Genomic DNA, 18,236 nt, shown 5'->3' with positions numbered 1-18,236 from the left:
CTCAGCAGAATAGCTGTCTTGATTAGACATTCATAAAGGCGCGTGTAGCGCTGTTTCTAGTGCCATTTCAGTTCTGTAAGTAGGCTATTTCCCTTCACAGACTTCGATGGAAGGAGAGAGAGAGACGGAGAATCGAAAGCAATAGAAGCGAGTCGCCTTGACGTGTTGCGGAGAGAGAGAGAGAGAGAGAGAGAGAGAGAAATTCCTTTCTGGAATTCCCCGCGTGCGCAAATGCTCGAGGCGAGATTGTGTTCTTCAATAATGAGTAAATAATGTCATAAGATAAAGTAAATAAAGTATTTTGGAATGTGTAGAAATAAAATACAAAAATAATTAAAAAATAATAATTTTATATCGCATTACAACAGTTGTAAAAAAATTAATTAATAGTGAGAAAGTTATATTTCAGACAAAAAGTGACTAACTCGTATATTTTTGTTCACCAGCGAAAACACTTTTTTAAACAGAAGCTAAAACATCAAATTTGGAAAGAAATGGAACAAAGCTGATCTAAAACAACGTAAAAGTGGAGCGTAACCACTGAGATTCCGCTTTGCAGCTCTCGCATAGTCTGTTCTAATATTTATAGAATGTCTATAATCTATATTTTGTATATTCGTTATATAATTTAAATGATGTGTGCTTTTTCCTTCCTTTTTTTCAGTAACTCACTGTCAAGTGAAGGCTGTAGCTAAGACTATGTTGAGAAAAATCGAGTATGTAATTAACAAATATATAAAGTCAATATATACAAAAATTATAATTCACTTCATAAAACAATGAATCATGATGAAATGTTACCCTCACCCACCATCTCTAAATGATTGAAGATATTGACTAGCCTATCCACTCTTCTTGGTAGATAAAGCGGCGTGCCAAGCGCAAACAAAATCACAGAACCAATCAGAGACGAGAATCCATAGCATGTGATCGAACATGGCGGGATTACTAGAGTGGCATGAGTGGCTTCTGTTAGCGTGTTCTTTGTCGTTACTGTACTTGTAGCTGCTTGCAGTCCGCTTCAATAACATCACTCGCCGCTCTACTAGCGTGGCTTACCTCTAAGGTCAGCCAATTTTCCTGTGTTTCTCTCTGGATTGTGTCGACACTTCTTCTGACAACGTAAAGAATAAGGTAATAAACGTCGATAACGTCTGTAGGTGTCGTCTGTTTTTTCGAGAAGGTGACGTTTTGAGGATTTTTTTAAATGTGAAAAATAGGTAACGTTACACAGCTAGATAACGGGTCTAAGCTACGCTGTTCTTTCGGCTGACGGTGTCGTTATATTTCAACACGAAATGTCTTGAAAACAAGTATTTTGTAATCTAATATTGTGTTAATAAGGATTTCTGTCAACAGGTAACGTTATATCAAAATGTGTTTGTGTTTAAGTATTGAAAATCCTCAAGCTTTGTTGTTCTTGGGTTAACTTCTGTCCACTGTAATCTGATTATGATTCTCTTTTATACCAAATAAAGTTAACTTTTATACTTTAAGCTGGTATGAAAGCTTTCTTAAATATGTTGGTAGCTTTTTGTTGATTGTTAAAATGTTACATCTACACAAAAATTTGTTTGATCCAACTAATATGTTGGTTTTTAGTTTAAGTGATGTGTAAATTAACATTTTACTTGCAGCAATTAACAAATGCTATGAATACAAATATTCAAAAATATTCTGTAATTTTAGGACAACTTGAACCAGTTACCATAGAAAATAATCACACTGGCTGTGTCTAACTAGACGACAACATTTTTGGTCATCATTTTCACCTGCAGTACTTTTAGCTGACTATGCAGCACACTAAGTTTTGAGACAGAACCACACAGTCTTGTTTTTAGGTTGTTATTCAGTTTAAAGACTTTCATAATCAGATGGAGTTCAACATGAGCCCACGCTTGACACAGTTTCAAACTGTTCTGTTTTCATCTGTCTGTGGTAGAAACACAGAACTATAAAGAAGTATTTTATATCAAGGAAACAGTATTTTATTTTTATTTTTTTGCTTGTTTTGTTAAAAAAAGCTGGCATATTGTTCACATTTGTTTATAAGAGGGGTCCCAAAGAATGGAAAAATACAAGGGAATTTTAAGGGCTTGGGAAAACTCATATAAGGTGATTAAATCTTAAAAGTTGTGGAAGTGTCTGAAGTGAACTTAATTGTGTGTGTGTGTGTGTTTTTTTTTGCTCTGAAGCACTTAATTGAATAAATATTACTAAAATGTATAACCATACTATTGATGGCCACTTCTGCTACTGAATAATAAAACAAAATCAATAAATAAAACAGCCAGTTGTGGCTTTATCTCACAACTCTGACATTTATTGCAATTATGCAATTGTAATTTTATATTTCATTATTCAGATTTAGAAAATTTGTAAATATTAGTCAGATTTTTTTATTTGTTTACAGTATGAGATAATTTTATGCAGTAGAAGATCGTGGTTTGGCTGTGATGGAAAGACTTTTGACTATCTCCCGATTGTAAACTGAATTGGCCACACAACAGGCTGTGACATTCTGGAAGGGGGCGTTATGTAAGACTTGAGCAAAGGTAATTTAGTTGTGTAAACACTGGACACCTAGAGTCCTTTGGCTTCAAATGCATCCAAGTGGGTCCCAAGAAAGAGACTGTAGTAAAACTGGCAATAACAAATTGCAGAAGTACAGTGGCTTCTGACACACGTCATGTTCTCAATCTTTTCTCATCTGTCTTGTTAATCTGATTGTATCAGTTTTTTCTCCTTATCTTGATGTTGCGTTGTTTATATGGGGCAAAAACCTTCTCTGCATTCTTGCTTATGTGTTAATCTTTCCTGGGAACTTAATTTTGAATCACACATTTATACAGAAGTGAAAATGTCGTGATTGAAACATGATTAAGGGGTCTGGTTGGTAGCTATTGATTGTCCATCTCATATGTATCAATATCAAGAGAAGCTTCAGTGAGATTAAAATTTATTGAGTGACTCTTTGTTCTGTTTGCTTTGCAGAAACAGCATGGAGGAAGAGGAGCACTTTGTGAACATAGATTTGAACGATGACAACATCTGCAGCATCTGTAAACTAGAGACGGACACAGGAACGCTTTCCTTCTGCCATGTGTGCTTTGAACTGAGCATAGAGGGTAAGAATTTGTATTATTATTTTTTTTATCAGGTAAAAGCATTTGAATGTCCTCAGCTTGCCAGTTCTGGGTCAGATTATGCTAATAATAAATGAGTAAAACCTCACTCTCCATCCTCTCATCCGTATCCCCCTCATTCATTTATTAGCAAGCACTCTGTTCCTCCGCTTCATGTGCTGCTGAAAAAATTAAGTGGAGCTTTTGAAGTGCCACTTTGGCATCTAATTAACATTCAGCTTATTAAGGGTAGACTAAAGTTTCCTGAGGGGCCTCACTGGATCTGCTCTTTTGTTCTCTGTCAAATTATTATTATTATTTTTATTTTTTTTGCACTGAACCTTCCCCAAAAAAGCACTTAATATTTCAAATGGTTTTATATCGTCATGGCAGAAAGTAGGCATCTAGGGCGTAAAGAAATTTCTCTGGAATCGCATGCCTTTTTTTTTTTTTTTTTTTTGTGGCATTAGTTTCAGTTACGTGTTTTTCAGGTTTCAGAGTTTGGAAGGAATGGTTAAACAAATGGGGATTCTGAGGTTAATTAGAACGTAAAATCTAATTTTTTTCATATATATTAGGTACTATATAGGTAGTATATTGTCCCCCCCCCCCAATATAGGTTAGTAATGGCTTTATAATTGTGCAACGTAAAGGGTTACTCCACCCCAAAATGAAAATTTTGTCATTAATCTCTTACCCCCATGTCGCTCCAAACCCTTGAAAGCTTTGTTCCTCTTCAGAGCACAATTTAAGATATTTTGGATGAAAACCGGGAGGCTTGTGACTATCCCATAGACTGCCAAGTAAATTAACTGTCAAGGTCCAGAAAAGTATGAAAGATATTGTCAGAATACTCCTGCCCTCAGTGGTTTAACCGTAACATTATAAAGCGACAAAAATACTTTTTGTACTTGAAGAAAAGAAAAATAACGACTCGATGGAAATAACGACGGATAAAGTTTCCCAGGTGGAATGCTTAAAGGGATATGGTGATGGAAAAAAAATATAACATGAGAGGAAAGTTATATGTCAATGCTTTCGTTTTCATTCGCAAAACCTTTTCCATTTCCCTGAGAAATTTTGCATTCACTCACAAAACATTTATATTTACAACTATGCATTTATCAGACGCTTTTATCCAAACCGACTTACAGTGCATTTAACTATTTTTTTTTTTAACCAGTATATGTGTTCCCTGGGAATTGAACCCACAACATTTTGCGCTGCTAACGCAATGCTCTACCACTAAGCCACAGGAACACAAAAGCTTTGAAATATATTCTCTCCATCCACCTATTATTAATTTTTCCTCTTCTCATATCTTTTGTCCCTCATTACCATGATTCTTTAGGGGCCCCTTAGAATAATTTATAATAACATTGTTATTATATGTAATTATTAGCATCAAAGTATTGATTATCCATTTTTTCATAGTATGCATGTCATGATTCCTAAATTCCCTTTTTGAATTTAAACAAATTCATTTAAAAAAATTTTAGAAAATATGACGCTTATTGGTCCTAGGTATTGGCCCAAATTTTAATATCAGTGGATCTGTATATGTGGATTTAATGTCTAGCATTGATTGTGTTACGTCCTGCCAGTAAAGGCCTGTGTGTTCATTCTGTGGTTGTGTCGGGTCAATGGCCAATCTAGGTCAGGTTATCAAAGCGCGACTGGTGGATTCTGTTACATACTGGGAAACTATACATGTAAACCTCTGCATTTGTAATGTCAGATTCTGTCTGCTGGAAGCCTTGATGAATTGTGTAAAACAGTTTAGTGTACTAGCATTGTCTTCCAAGGATGTCACATGACACTAGAAAAACAAACATTATTTTTTCTGTACCTCACTTCCTCTATTGATTCTATTTATTTATGCATTCCTCTACCTTGACCTTCAAAAGCAAAGCTGAATTTTCAACAGCACGGTCTGGATGGTCTCAGAAATTAGGGATCATTCAGCCAGACTCTCTTTTTTTGCAAATGCATTTTTATCGATTTATCTGTGACACGCATACTCTCAGTTCATGAAGTGTCTGGACTTGAGCTGGAGAAGAAAGCATCTGTGACTCCGGCGAAGAGCTGAGTCCGCTCACAAATTAGACACACTGAATATTCATGCCTGTGATAGAAGGTTGCCGCTGTTGAATATTTAACAGAAGAGCGCATGAGAGGTCTGGCCAGGCAGCCCACAGTCGCTCAGCCAGCTGTATGTCACAAGTGATTCACCACAGCACTCGGCCTGATCGCCGGGGTGTTGCACAACAGCACTTGTGGCCCGTGAGGGTGCATTGACAAGCCTGTGGCCGCGCAGCACTCGCTCACAGGTCTTCTCCTGCTGATTGGCTGTTGGCCACCGAGATACACTCTCTTCCCACTAACAATACACTCCAATGTTCTCGGCGTGGGTAAACGAGAACAAGCTGACTGTGCATGTTAAGACCTGAATGCTCTTTTGCCCACACCTGCATACCCTTCATAAGTCAAACTAGTTCCATTTGTCACATCTAGTTTTCTTTGACAGCCCAACTGATGATATATGAGGTCTTTTGGTCCTAATGTTTTGTGGTTGTTGTAGAATAGGAATTTTTTTTAAATCATATGTCACCCATGCTAGGCAGTTCTGCTTTTCTGTTTCCTCAAAACAGTATCTTCAATCACACACACAGAGAGAGAGAGATAGGACGACAGAGGCTGTAATGTCTGTGTATGCGTGTTGAGAACACACAGGAAGTCACTTGCCGGGTTAAATATGTCCTCCTGCACTCAAAGAAGCAGAGAGAAATATTAAAAGAAAAGCACACTCAAAAGGATAGAATGGGGCAGACTGCATTACACAGAAAACACCCTGAGTTTTCTTCTTGGGAGCTTATACAAGGGTCTGCTGTTCTTTGAAAATTGATGCCTGTATTGCTGCAATTTTTTCTTATGTAAAAAATAACTGCTGCAGCCAGTTACTTATTTTAACAACACTTTGATGCATGCTGTCTGGAGCTGATGGAATAGCTTGGGAAATGTTTCATTGGGGTTTGACTTCTGAATGTCAGTTGCTTGCTTTGAATTATAGTGACAGTTAGGTGGTTTATTGCATGATATGGAGTGTTCCTTGTGTCTGATTTAGTTTTAGAGTTAGGCCTATATTATGTTTTATTTCACAGTTGTTGAAAGTTCTGGTTGGAAGGGTTAGACAAATAAATTTTTTACGTTTTCATGGTCTGATATGTGCATTCACTACTTTTCAAAAGCTTGGGGTCTGTGGGAAATATTTTTGAAAGTATTCTTTTAAAGGCTGCATTTATTTGATTCAAATGTACTTTTACAATTTAAATGAACTCTTTTCTATTTTAATATGTTTAAATGTAATTTATTCCAGTGATGGCAAAGCTGAGTTTTCAGCATCATTACTCCGGTTTTCAGTGGCACGTGATCCTACAGAAATCATTCAGATGTGCTGATTAGGTACTTAAACATTTCCTATTATCATTTCAGAATTGTTTGATGAATAGGAAGTTCAAAAGAACAGAGAGAACATTTATTTTAAGTATAATATTGGTTATAAGGACAAACTGTCATTTGTCCTTGCTGAATAAAAGTATTAATTTCCTCCCAAAAAAAAACTAACAAACAGCAAAAATTCTTACAGCGTCCAAATTTTGGGAAATTTTGGCTTGTACATTTGGGAAGCTTTGGCTCTGGCAGATGCAGACCTGGCAAGAGAAATATTATAGAATATAATTTCTAGTGGCTAGTGTGTTCTGCTAGGGTATTGCATACTGGGCAAGTCAAACCCAAAATCCCAAGTCTCTGATATTCTTGTCCCTCATTATATCTCTGTTCCAACCATTAATTAGAGTCTAAGGGATTTGTTGTACTTTCCAGGTCTGATGTCAGATTGTGTAGCCAAGCAATGAATCATCCTCTCCTCAACAAGCTGTATGATTTAGGAATTTATTATTTTAGTTTTTGTGTTTTCAAGGCCATTCCTCCATTGTGTTAGACTCTGCTCTCTAGGTTTGTGACATTGAACAAAAATTTTCCACCGGTTTATCAACATATGACAACACTGGTAATACCAGTATCACCGCGGGGGCAGGGGTGTTCCCTCTTTTCCTTGCTTTCCTTTGCTTTTAAATAGCTTGTGAAAGCGCCGTGCCATTTTACTTTCACTTTTGAATTCGTGGCAGTTCGGTGTCAATTGCTTGAATGTAACAAATACAACATCAAACTCACTTTAGCCTAAATATAAAACAGATTTTGTTAACAAAACAAATAAAAATACGCTATGCTATAGGGCAGGCTATGCCTAATAGAAAATAACAAATAACTTGCCTAAAGTTTAAATAGCCTATTTCCAGTTTCGTACACCTAAGTAAACGTATAATAAATAACCAAATAAATAAGAAACGTAGAACGTTTATTAACAAAACGAGTAAGAAAGCTTGGAGGCACGGCGTACACCTTGATGTCAAATAAAATAAATAAATTTCACAAAGGTTAAATAAAGTAAAAATCCGCAAACAATGTGTAACCAATTAAATAAGAAGCTAATTTTTTTTTTTAAACTTCCAAAATCACTTAAGATAAAAAGCAAACAGGCTTTTCAAAATCCAAAATAATGCCAAACAGATGCTTTTGCATTTGATTTAGAAACTAAATCATCCGCCGTCGTCTTGTCTCACCTCACTCTTCTTGTCAGTCATCTCTACTCACTCTCCTCACTGGATAATTGTAATCTGATCTGTGATGGCAAAACACTAAATTATAAAATGATGGTGGGGGTCGTCGCCGCGGTGGGCAAGTGATGTAACCAGTGATGCAGCTTAACACCAGCAACACTGTCAGCACCGTCTATCACAGCAAACCTACTGCCCACTCTTCTTTTCCACTGGCCCTGAAAGACCTTGATGACTGGCTGGTTCCTTGTTTCGCCAAGCACACTTACGCACGACTAAGTTTCCCCGCAGCAGACACAGGCCCTCTCTCATCCTCTTATGTAAGAGCAGTGGAATGTGAGCTTGCGTACATCAGCCGAGTGAATGGTTGGATAACTGAGTATTCCAGACAATGAGAGTGCAGCACGAATACAACGCTGAACCTCAATGTGCTGAATCAGAATGTACTTGTGTGCTCGAGGTCCTCTTTAAAAAAAATGTTTTTTTAATTTTTACATTTAAACATTTTTTTTTGGTGCTCACATTTGTTTATTTTGACTGATGGATTTAATATAGTGCACTAGTGTGACCTTATGACCCTGATGGTGCAAAGCTCTCTGATAATCAGTGAATGCAGTCTGCATGGTAGATGAGAGCAGATTTGCTGACTGCGCTTCCTTGCCTAGCGAGCTTTCCATTTCAGTAATGCTTCTCCATGCTCCAGAGTAATCGGATGCTTTCAGCAATATTTCTGTCCTTTGAAATGGAAGCATTAGGGAAAACACATCCCCATAGGTAATGTAGGGTTTCAGTATTATGCTGTATTACATTCGTAAATTGCCTCACAGCAGGTTTATTCCAGGATATGCACACGGGAGATGTTTTGGACTGCTCTTGTTTGCATGCTGGCTGGTCTACTTTCTTAAAATAATTTATCAATGTAAAGTTCACTATTGAACTCAACCTTTGTGTTCTTTAATGAAAGTAAATGCTGTACATTGTAATGCCTTTAGCTGTCTCTGGTTTGGATGCTTGGACAGGCCTGTACGCAGGGCCATATACATTAGTTTTTCCCAAATTCACTGTTTTCTGTTTTCATTTTTCTAGATGCCATTTTAATGGATTTAAAATTCTTCATTTTTTTTTAAAGTTGCAAGTGTAGAGTCCTATGAAATGCATTTCATTTTTTTCAAAATTCAGTGTTTATTAGCATCCGTTTTTTTTTGTTTTTTATTTTGAGTTCTGTGTTGTATGATTTATTATAAATTAATTATCTAAAATGGTGGAAATCAAAATAATATTTTAAAGTGAAATGAAAATGTATTTGTTTATGTTTTGGCAAACAAAGTGCTTTTAGTGTATTCTATATTCTGTCAAAATTTCGTCAAGTTTAACTGAACATTTATTTTGACAGGTTGTTGTGAAGACCTGTGAGTTTCTGTGTGTGTGTGATATGAATTTTTTTTTATCATGAAATGGTGAAATGCTTGTGAAGTGACTCTCAGAGCAGCTCTGGAGGTGAACTTTATGTCCTCATGTTTTTTGCATCCTAGAAATCATGAGGCCCTACTTTTATGGTTCTGCTTGAGCCTGCAAGAGCATTTTAATCCAAATCCAAGGGATAGGATTTACTCCAGTCTGATCAGTAGTGGTTGATTGCTTCTGTAGGAGTGGGTTAATATATGAACCGTTATATTTATTTAGCTGTGGGTGCACGTGAAGCCACAATGTCAATCAGTGCAGCTGTTGTTGACTGCGCTCTAGTTTTAACCATGAGGTGCTGTTTTGGGCACAGCAGTCCTACTATTACCACACGTCCCCATTCCCAGCATACACCATCTGACACACTGAAATGTGTCAAGGATCCAGTGTCCTTACTTCATGTAAGGAAGCAGAAAGCAGAAGCAGCCCAGATGGGTTTGAAGCATGAGACTGGAAGAACAGGCTGAATCATTTCATTTGAAGAATTGAAACGTTTCTCATTAAATGACCATCAAATTGAGAACACATTATTATCCTTTTAAACACTGAACAAAGTGTATGGTGATTTGTACATGATGTACATCTCAATAAAATGCTCTCGATTAGTTTCAAGGCTGTTTATGACGTAATTGAATTTTCTGTTTTTCTAAAGTGGGTAATAACACGGAGAAGAATGATGATTTAATGGAGCAATGAAAAGGCAAATGACATAGATTGCACTTGATAAGATTACCGTTTCCATGACAGCTACCTCCACTTTCGCTCATGGCAAATCGGCTAATCTCTGTGGTGCTGTTTTCACCACAGTAGTAGTTACACGGATTACAAGGCTTCTTTTCTTGTCTCTTGTCTCTTGTCTCAGTCTCCGTTCTTGTCATTCGTGCCGAGAGCCACTTGTTGAGGCCAGAGTGTTACACAAGCACCATTATTTCATCACTACATGGTTTGATTCAGAGCAGTTCTTCCTCTGTCTGCTTTCAGACATCAGCTAGATATGGAAATTAGTTATTTGCAAGGTCACACAGATTTTTTTTTTTTTTTTTTTGAGGCGAATATCACAATTTTGCTTCCCCTAGCAAAAGTGTTTATGATAGTTTATACTATACATTATTATTATTATTACAATTATATTTTTCTCAAATTATCTAACCTAAAAAAAAATATTTTAATATATATATATATATATATATATATATATATATATATATATATATATATATATATATATATATATATATATATATATATATATAAATATAAATATAAATAAATTTTATTTAATTTAATATGAAATTTCTTGTTGGCATCGTGATACACCCCTCCATACCCCTGCAATCTGCCGCATCCCAATATCATGTTCAGAAAGAAAATGACGTGTACTACGAAAACATTTAAGGGCATAAATATGAGACGGGAGGACAATATAAATTTAGATCCTTTCTCTCGCAGTTTTCTCATTGGATAATTATACTTTATATCAACAAGGAGGTGCTATTATGTCTGGCATTGAAACTGGCTTTTGAATGCACAATCGCTTGCTAGATTCACGTTTACTTTCAGCATTCGCAATCGCATGTATTCTGTTTATGGAGCGGCTGATGTTTGTCAGTGGTGCTCAGGATCTGCAAATCATTCGCATCATAATCAAATCATCTTTCCTTACTCTGTTTATGTGGCAATGTAACAGGCAACCGTTAGCAATCGTTGTTTTCCATGCCTTTCTGAACACGGATTCATGCTCTGGCACACCCCCTAATTCCCCCACCGCCCGTGAAAAAGAATTTTCCCCGATTTTGCGTTTGCTCGGCTTATGGTATCCCACAGTAGTGATTTCATTTCTTGGTTTTATTGGCTAATGGTAATCCTGGGAGACATTGCATTGAGAAAAGTGTACCGGTAGTTAAAATGCTCCCGAGCTCCTTGTGCACACATTCACTGTCAGACACAGATTTGTGTGTATGTGCTGTTCTAACCTTCAGTACCTCTATTTATAATCGCACTCTACAGTGCTCTTTCCTGTTATTCAGACTTTGCTGTGAAGTGCAGGAAATTGGTTTATCGTGACAGGTGAATGAATTTGGCTTTTGCCTTCTCTCAGCTGTGAGCTGCTTTGGTTAAGAAAAGCACTGTGAGTCAAGCCTAAGCAGAGACCCAAAGTTGAGTTTAGTGGTACATTGCATGCAGAGGTTACTGGAAATAAACTATGTAATATGTGGTAAGGGCTTCTCAGTTTACAATAACCTTGAATCTGTTTGAAAGAAATTGAAGCCGCCAGTGATGACTATTCCGCTGTTCAATGCTGCTTCATATGGTGTGTTCTTAAAGGGAAAGTTCATTTTCTCACCCTCATGTCATTCCAAACTTCAGTGACTTTCTTTGGAACACATTACAGGTAAACACTATACAATATAAGTCAGTAACTCCAAAACTACACTCAACCTCATTGACTTCCATTGTATGGGCACAAACATTTTTGAAAATGTTGTTTATTTATTTTTTATTGACTTCCTGGACTGAATCAAGTCTGTGAGGTGAACTCTGGAACCATATCAGTGTGATTTGTGAACAGATCATTCAGAGTGGCTTTGTACTGAATGAAGTGATTCATTAAATTCAATTTGGCTTTTTTAAAAGATTAAATTAAATGATTCACTGAATAGATCAGACTCATCAGAATCATTTGTTAATGAATTGGACATTATTGCTGAATACCGTTCAAAAATTTGGGGTCAGTAATTTGACTTTCTTTTTTTAATTTGAATTTTTTTCAGCAAGCATTTGTTAAATTGATAGAAAGTGATAGTAAAGACTTATATTTTGAATAAATGGATGTTCTTTTTGACTTTCTGTTCATCCAATAATCCTGAAAAAAGTATCACAGGTTCCAAAAAAACCAGCACAACGGATTCCATCATTGATAGTGTTGTCAAATGATTAATCGCATCCAAAATAAAGGTTTTTATTTACATAATAGATATATAGTATATAGATACATAGTATATATATATATAGTTCAAAATAGTATATATTTTGAAAATGTTTGTATATTGATATTTATATTGTAAATATATAAAAGTTCAAATTTTCTTGTATATACATATTACACAGTACACACACATACTATGTAGACAAACTTATTTTGAATGCAATTAATCATTATCGACAGCTGAATTGATAATAAATCAATATATTAGAATGGTTTCTGCAGAATCATGTTTCTCTGAAGACTGCAGTAAAGGCTGATAAATTTATCTTTGCATCACAAAAATAATTTATATTTTAAAATATATAAAAATAGGAAACTTATTTTAAATTGCAATAATATTTCACAATTTTATTTTAGTTTTTTTTTTTTTTTTTGTATTTTTGACCAAATTAATGCAACCTTGATGAGCATAAGAAATGTAAAAAACAAAACAAAAAAACATTTAATGGCAGTGTATGTACAAAAAAGTAAACAAATTACAAGCAATAGTACAAGTAAAAACTAAAATAAAGATGCAAATTAAATTAATAGGACTTTAAGGACAGTCCTTAATGCCGAATTCTGATTTGTGTCCCATTGAAGAAAGTAAAATTTGGAACAACAGGAGAGAGCATAAATAATGGCAGAATTTTCAGTTTTTTTTCTCTCTCTCTCTGTCTCTGTCTCGCTCTCTCTCTCTCTCTCTGATCCTTGCTGCTGTGTGGCATGATTAGAACTCAAAACATGTTTGAACAAATCTGAGCTCCGATATAAATGGCACATCCTAATGCAAAACCAACACACAAAGGCACCCAGCAGCCCTCGTTCTGTGCCTGCGTGTTTTATTTGTTCTTGGCCTAGTTTGAGTTCCAGGCAGAGATGTTTTTAATCTGCTCGACAAGGACCCAAAACAGGAAGTGATGTTTTCATGTGCCGAGTCGCTCAGAGATGGAGGGATTTTATAGTTGCAGCTGTTCAAAGCTTGTCAGAGTTTAGTTTCTCAAGTGTTGTCAGGGGTTGAAGGACTAATTAAGAATGGAACGCTGAATACATTTGTAAGGGTTAAGATGGGTCAATCATGTCATATACTACCATTTTTGATAATTTTAGCATTTAAAAGTACATTTTATACATTTATTGCATGTAAAATGTATATTGTAAAGGCAAATTTTTTTTAATTGTGGTTGTACGGAGCCATTAATAACACATGCCTTCACACACAAATAATCACATTTTTAACCACTTGCATCTTGACCTTTGACCTTTTATTGCATTTGATGGCATTTTTACTATGTTGTGCTCATAACAGTGAATTACAAATATCCTCCTTTGTGTTTTATACCAGGTGTATCCAGTGCCACCCTGCTGCACTCCAAATCTTTACGTGGACATAGAGACTGCTTCGAAAAGTACCATCTCATCGCCAACCAAAAGCTCTCCCACGCCAAGTCCTCCCACAGCGCGTACGAGGGCGTGAAGCGGGCTCTGAGCCAGCGAATCAACCGCATGATACAGTACGCCCAGAACAGAGACTCCATAACTGCTGAGACACCCGGGCGCTGGGGGGCCAAACAGATTCTGTGTCACACTCAGCAGGGCGGCAGGAAACTCGTGCCCCAGTCCGATGCCCAGGTTCCCCGTTACGCCCCACGGTGGGCGGAAGAGGCGACGATGGTGGAGTCAGAGTATGGGAAAACCATGCTGGACTGTCACTCTGCCGAGGAGCTCGGTCTCGGCCTGCTGCAGGGATCACGCCAGGCACTGTGGGCTGGAGAGAGACACCACCCACGAGAACCGAACCGAGAGCAGAGAGACACAGCCAGACAGAGAAGACACAGTCGAGAAGAGCGTGAGTATTCATCATATACATTAGCACTCAAAAATATAGGGTCAGTGTGTTGGGTTTTTTTTCTTTAAAGAAATTTAATGTTTTAATCATTAAAATGATTAAAAGTGACAGTAACGACACTGTTACAAAAGATTTTTATTTCAGCTTTCTTCATAGAATCTTGAAAATCAGTGTTTCTTCAAAAATACAAAGCGACACGACTGTTTTTAAGATTAATGATATTAATAATGTTTCTTGAGCACTAAATAGTATATTAGATTGATTTCTGATGGATCGATGTGACACTGAAGATTTTGTTGGGATTATAAATGAAGCCACATTTTGAATGGTTTTGGGCTCTGTTGAAATCTCACAGTAGCACCTTAGACAAAGTGAAGAACGGAAATCGATATCCTCACCATTAGAGTTTTATCTGGTGCTCTGCATCTCTGTATCTTTCCCGTCAATATAGTCCACAAAGCACCAATAAAAGGGTGAGGTCAATCCAGACTTTGATTTCTCTCCTCGTTCTTCAGTGTCTGTGTCCTTGTCTCACCCAGTGAAATGGCTTCTGTTAGAAACCGATATGTCATCAGGGTCACGCCATGTGCCGTTCTGAGAATAATGCATCTCAAGGACCGTTATGAAGGCATCTGCTTTCAGCTGTGAAAGGAGATACGTTTGTCAGTTTTCACTTTATTGGAAAGGCTAGCGAGAGAATGATTTTCATAGCCACTTTATGACAGTCTTTCTCTTTCAGTGGTGAGGATGAGTGTGGAGGAGCTTCGGCAGCTGAACGAGCAGCTACTGCTACAGATACAAAGTGAGTCTCTTCTTTAAACTTAAAAGGATATTTCACCCAAAAATAAGAAAATATGACCGTTTTCTGTTTTAGGTGAACTATTCCTTCGAGCCCAAACACATTCTGGAGCGAAGAGTCACTCGATATTGATAATGAATGAAACTTGCGTGTGTGTGTGTTTGTGTGTGTGTGTGTGTGTGTGCGCGCGCTCTTGTTTTTGTGACATATCAGGACACAACTCTGTATAATGACATGGGTATGACACAGGTATTACAAGGAGAGGGTGACTAATGATGGCATAACCCATGTCCCCATTTTTCAAAACGCTTCTAAATCATACAGAATGAGGTTTTTTTTTGAGAGAGTAAAACTGCACAAAGTTTCCTGTGAGTGTTAGGGTTAGGGGTAGGGTTGGTAAATGGCGATAGAATATACAGTTTGTACAGTATAAAAACCATTACGCCTATTTCACGAAAAAAAAAAAACGTGTGCGTGTGTGTGTGTATGTGTGTTTTGTGATGTACCCTATTTCCTTTGACAAATTTGGAATATAGTGACCAAAAATGATTCTTAATCTCATTAAAGCTACAGAAAAGCTTTCTGCTGGCCCAGTTTGCACTTACCCTGCCAACATTTTATTTGGGCCTTCAAACCATGAACGAATAAAATTGACTAATTTTAACATTTAGTTTAATTTCAGTTTGAAATATTTATTTGTATTTGCGTTTTATGGATACATTTTATTATTTACTTATAAACGTCCTTATTTACAGTATTTGATCATTTGTATATTTGTCTTTTTGTTTGTTTTTTTACAACATTTTACCACTTTTATTTCAGTGTATGTTACATTTTCATTTATATAATTTTCTTATTTTAGTTTTAAGTTATTTAATTTAATATAAATTAATTAAATAATTTTTTTTCTTTTTTTTTGGTTATTTAACATTTTCTTCACAAAGCTCATTTTCAGTAATTTTATACAAGATAATCCATATATTCATTAACTTTTTCTGGAATAAAAGGGTCTACATGGTAAAAAAAAAAAAGATTGGTGTGTAATTTTCATCCCAATCTTACTGATGCCAACAAGTCTTGTAACCTCAATAAAACCTACATCCATATCATCCAGTTTAAAAAGACTTTTTGCAACCAAATGGCACAGAAAACCAAATGTTTACGTTTATGATGCATGAACGTGCATGTACATTATCAAAATGTAAGATATAGGGCAATCAACAGATCTACTCTTTGGCCATACTTATGTTGTGCCTCTCTTATGTAGGTTATCATTATTCTTGTATACTAACACACAGACTCTGTATTTGTCCCTCAGATGTGTTTGAGGAGCTGTCTGTGGCTGTGCAGGAGAAGGACTCTCTTTCTTCAGAGCTTCATGTTCGGCATATAGCCATCGAGCAACTCTTTAAAAACTGTGCCAAGCTGCCGTGGCTCCAGATCGGGCGAGCGGGGGTCAAAGCTAGCAACAACCCAGTGGAATGAGCGCTTGTTTGGGAAAGACCAGAAAGAAATCTTCTTCAGCTTCAAGCAGACTCTCATGGACGCTTAAGTGGACCGGAAATGCACAACACTGTGCTAATGAGGTTTAAAGTTGCCTCGCTCTAAAAAGTGGCGTCTGAATTTTCAGCAAAAACTGGACTTTGAAAGCAAAAGTGTCTGAAAGTGTTTCAATGCAGAATGAGGTGTTTATGAAACCATACAAACACTCGTGGTTCCATTCATACATGTTAGTTTTTATCTTCATATCACTGTTTACTCTGGGTGAGTCTGGCGCTGTTCCTCCTGCACGTTCAGACTTGCTGATTGGCTGTGGTGTTGCTGTGGTAACTGTTGCTTAGTTAACAGTTTCCCCTCCCTCTGCTCATTGCAGTGGAACTTGTTCATGATGATAGCTGTTCCATTGCTCCAAGCAGCCACATTTCTCCTGTTGTGCTGAAGTTCAGCATAAGCGCTTTAGTGGAAGTTTACATTTCTTTTGTTGTTGCACTCTTAAAACTGTTCTGACATTTCATAGGTGCTTCTTCCCCATCACAATGTTTCACAGGTTATGATTAAGAACGGATGTGAAAGTTTTTAGATGGTATAGATTGGTCTTTCACAAATGTTAAGCACTGGCCTAACTTTGATTTAGGCTTAACTCGGTGCTGGGATTAATGTTGGAGATATAAGAATGCTCAACCAAAGCCTTTGTTACCTCATGGTAACGATTCAGTATTTATTTTGTTAGGACAATTATTTGCGTGTTACAAATATTTAAAATTGAATGAGCTTTTTTTAATGTGTGGTTTTCTCTTCTGTAGTGTGCAGAGGCTTTTTTTCTTGTGCTGTTACAGGTTTCTTGTATTTCGGGTCAATGCATAAATTGAAAGAATAGTCAGGGCGAAGTGAGTTTTACCCAGCTGCCTTTGATTTGAGATCAGACTGTGTTGCCATCTGGTGGACATTCAGAGAATCCCGTCCACCTGCTGCCCTGATGTCTGCATGGTTAAGTGTAATTTCTCTAGAAGAATCTTTAAAAAAAGAAAATTTTAAGAAATCAGCTAGGACTTCTCAATTCTGTTCTCTTTATAAGAGATACTTATTCGAATGACCCCTCTGGGGTTTCTAAGAGTGTTTTATTTTATATGAGTGTATTTTGTCATTTGTAATGCTCTGAAAGATCAAGTCAGCAGACTAGTAATAATGGTTAAATTCTGGAAAAGAAGCAATATGTGTCTGACGTTTTGTTTGCTTTCTTGTGAAACGTTTGAATCTTTCGTTTATGGTTCATTCTGTGATTTGACATACAGAAGGTTGGAGTTACTGAAATAATGAAGCACACTTCCCAAATGTTTGTTTGCTGTGGAAATACTGAATGAGTTGGATGAGTTTCATGTTTGTTTTGACTGTGGTTGTAGATGTAGACCGTGTGTTCAAATGTTAACTTGATTATGCTGGTGTCATTGATGTCTTATTCATTTTCTCTTATGTTTATTCATTGCTTGTCTTATTATTTTCCTTTTTAATTTTTTAATTGTGTTGTGACATTCAAGTGGTTTATGCAATACTGTTTGTTAGTGGATCTCCCCATCAGTTTAGAAGATTTCTGAATGCTTTTGTTTGGAGTGATGTGCACATTTTCTTTTTAGGGAATGATTTAATAAAAGTATTTTTCCTAAAACTCTGTGTGATTCTTTTCATTTTCTGGTTCACCAGTAGCTTATCAGATTGTAAAAAAAAAACGTTTTGAAGTGATTATCTAATCTTAATAATAATAATAATTGCTCTTGTCTCCATTATAAATAACTTTCTACACAATTAGGCATTTACTATGAGGTTACGTTTAGTGTTTGGTGAAGGATTGTACATAATTTACTGT

General features: G+C 36.5%; 1 protein-coding gene across 1 annotated transcript; it reads left to right on the top strand.

Moving 5' to 3' along the window:
* The first annotated feature begins 967 nt into the window (after positions 1–967).
* On the top strand, positions 968–18,038 carry cb10h21orf91 (chromosome B10 C21orf91 homolog). Its single transcript, XM_052567491.1, has 5 exons — positions 968–1,134; positions 2,995–3,128; positions 13,573–14,076; positions 14,816–14,878; positions 16,194–18,038. Exons 2-5 carry the CDS (start codon positions 3,002–3,004, stop codon positions 16,358–16,360), a joined length of 861 nt encoding a protein of 286 aa, XP_052423451.1. The 5' UTR covers positions 968–1,134; positions 2,995–3,001; the 3' UTR covers positions 16,361–18,038.
* The last annotated feature ends 198 nt before the right edge of the window (positions 18,039–18,236 follow it).

This window comes from Carassius gibelio, chromosome B10, assembly GCF_023724105.1.
Source record: "Carassius gibelio isolate Cgi1373 ecotype wild population from Czech Republic chromosome B10, carGib1.2-hapl.c, whole genome shotgun sequence".
NCBI lineage: Eukaryota > Metazoa > Chordata > Actinopteri > Cypriniformes > Cyprinidae > Carassius > Carassius gibelio.
Note: the sequence above shows the minus strand (reverse complement) of the source record. Positions and strands in the feature narration are given on the sequence as shown.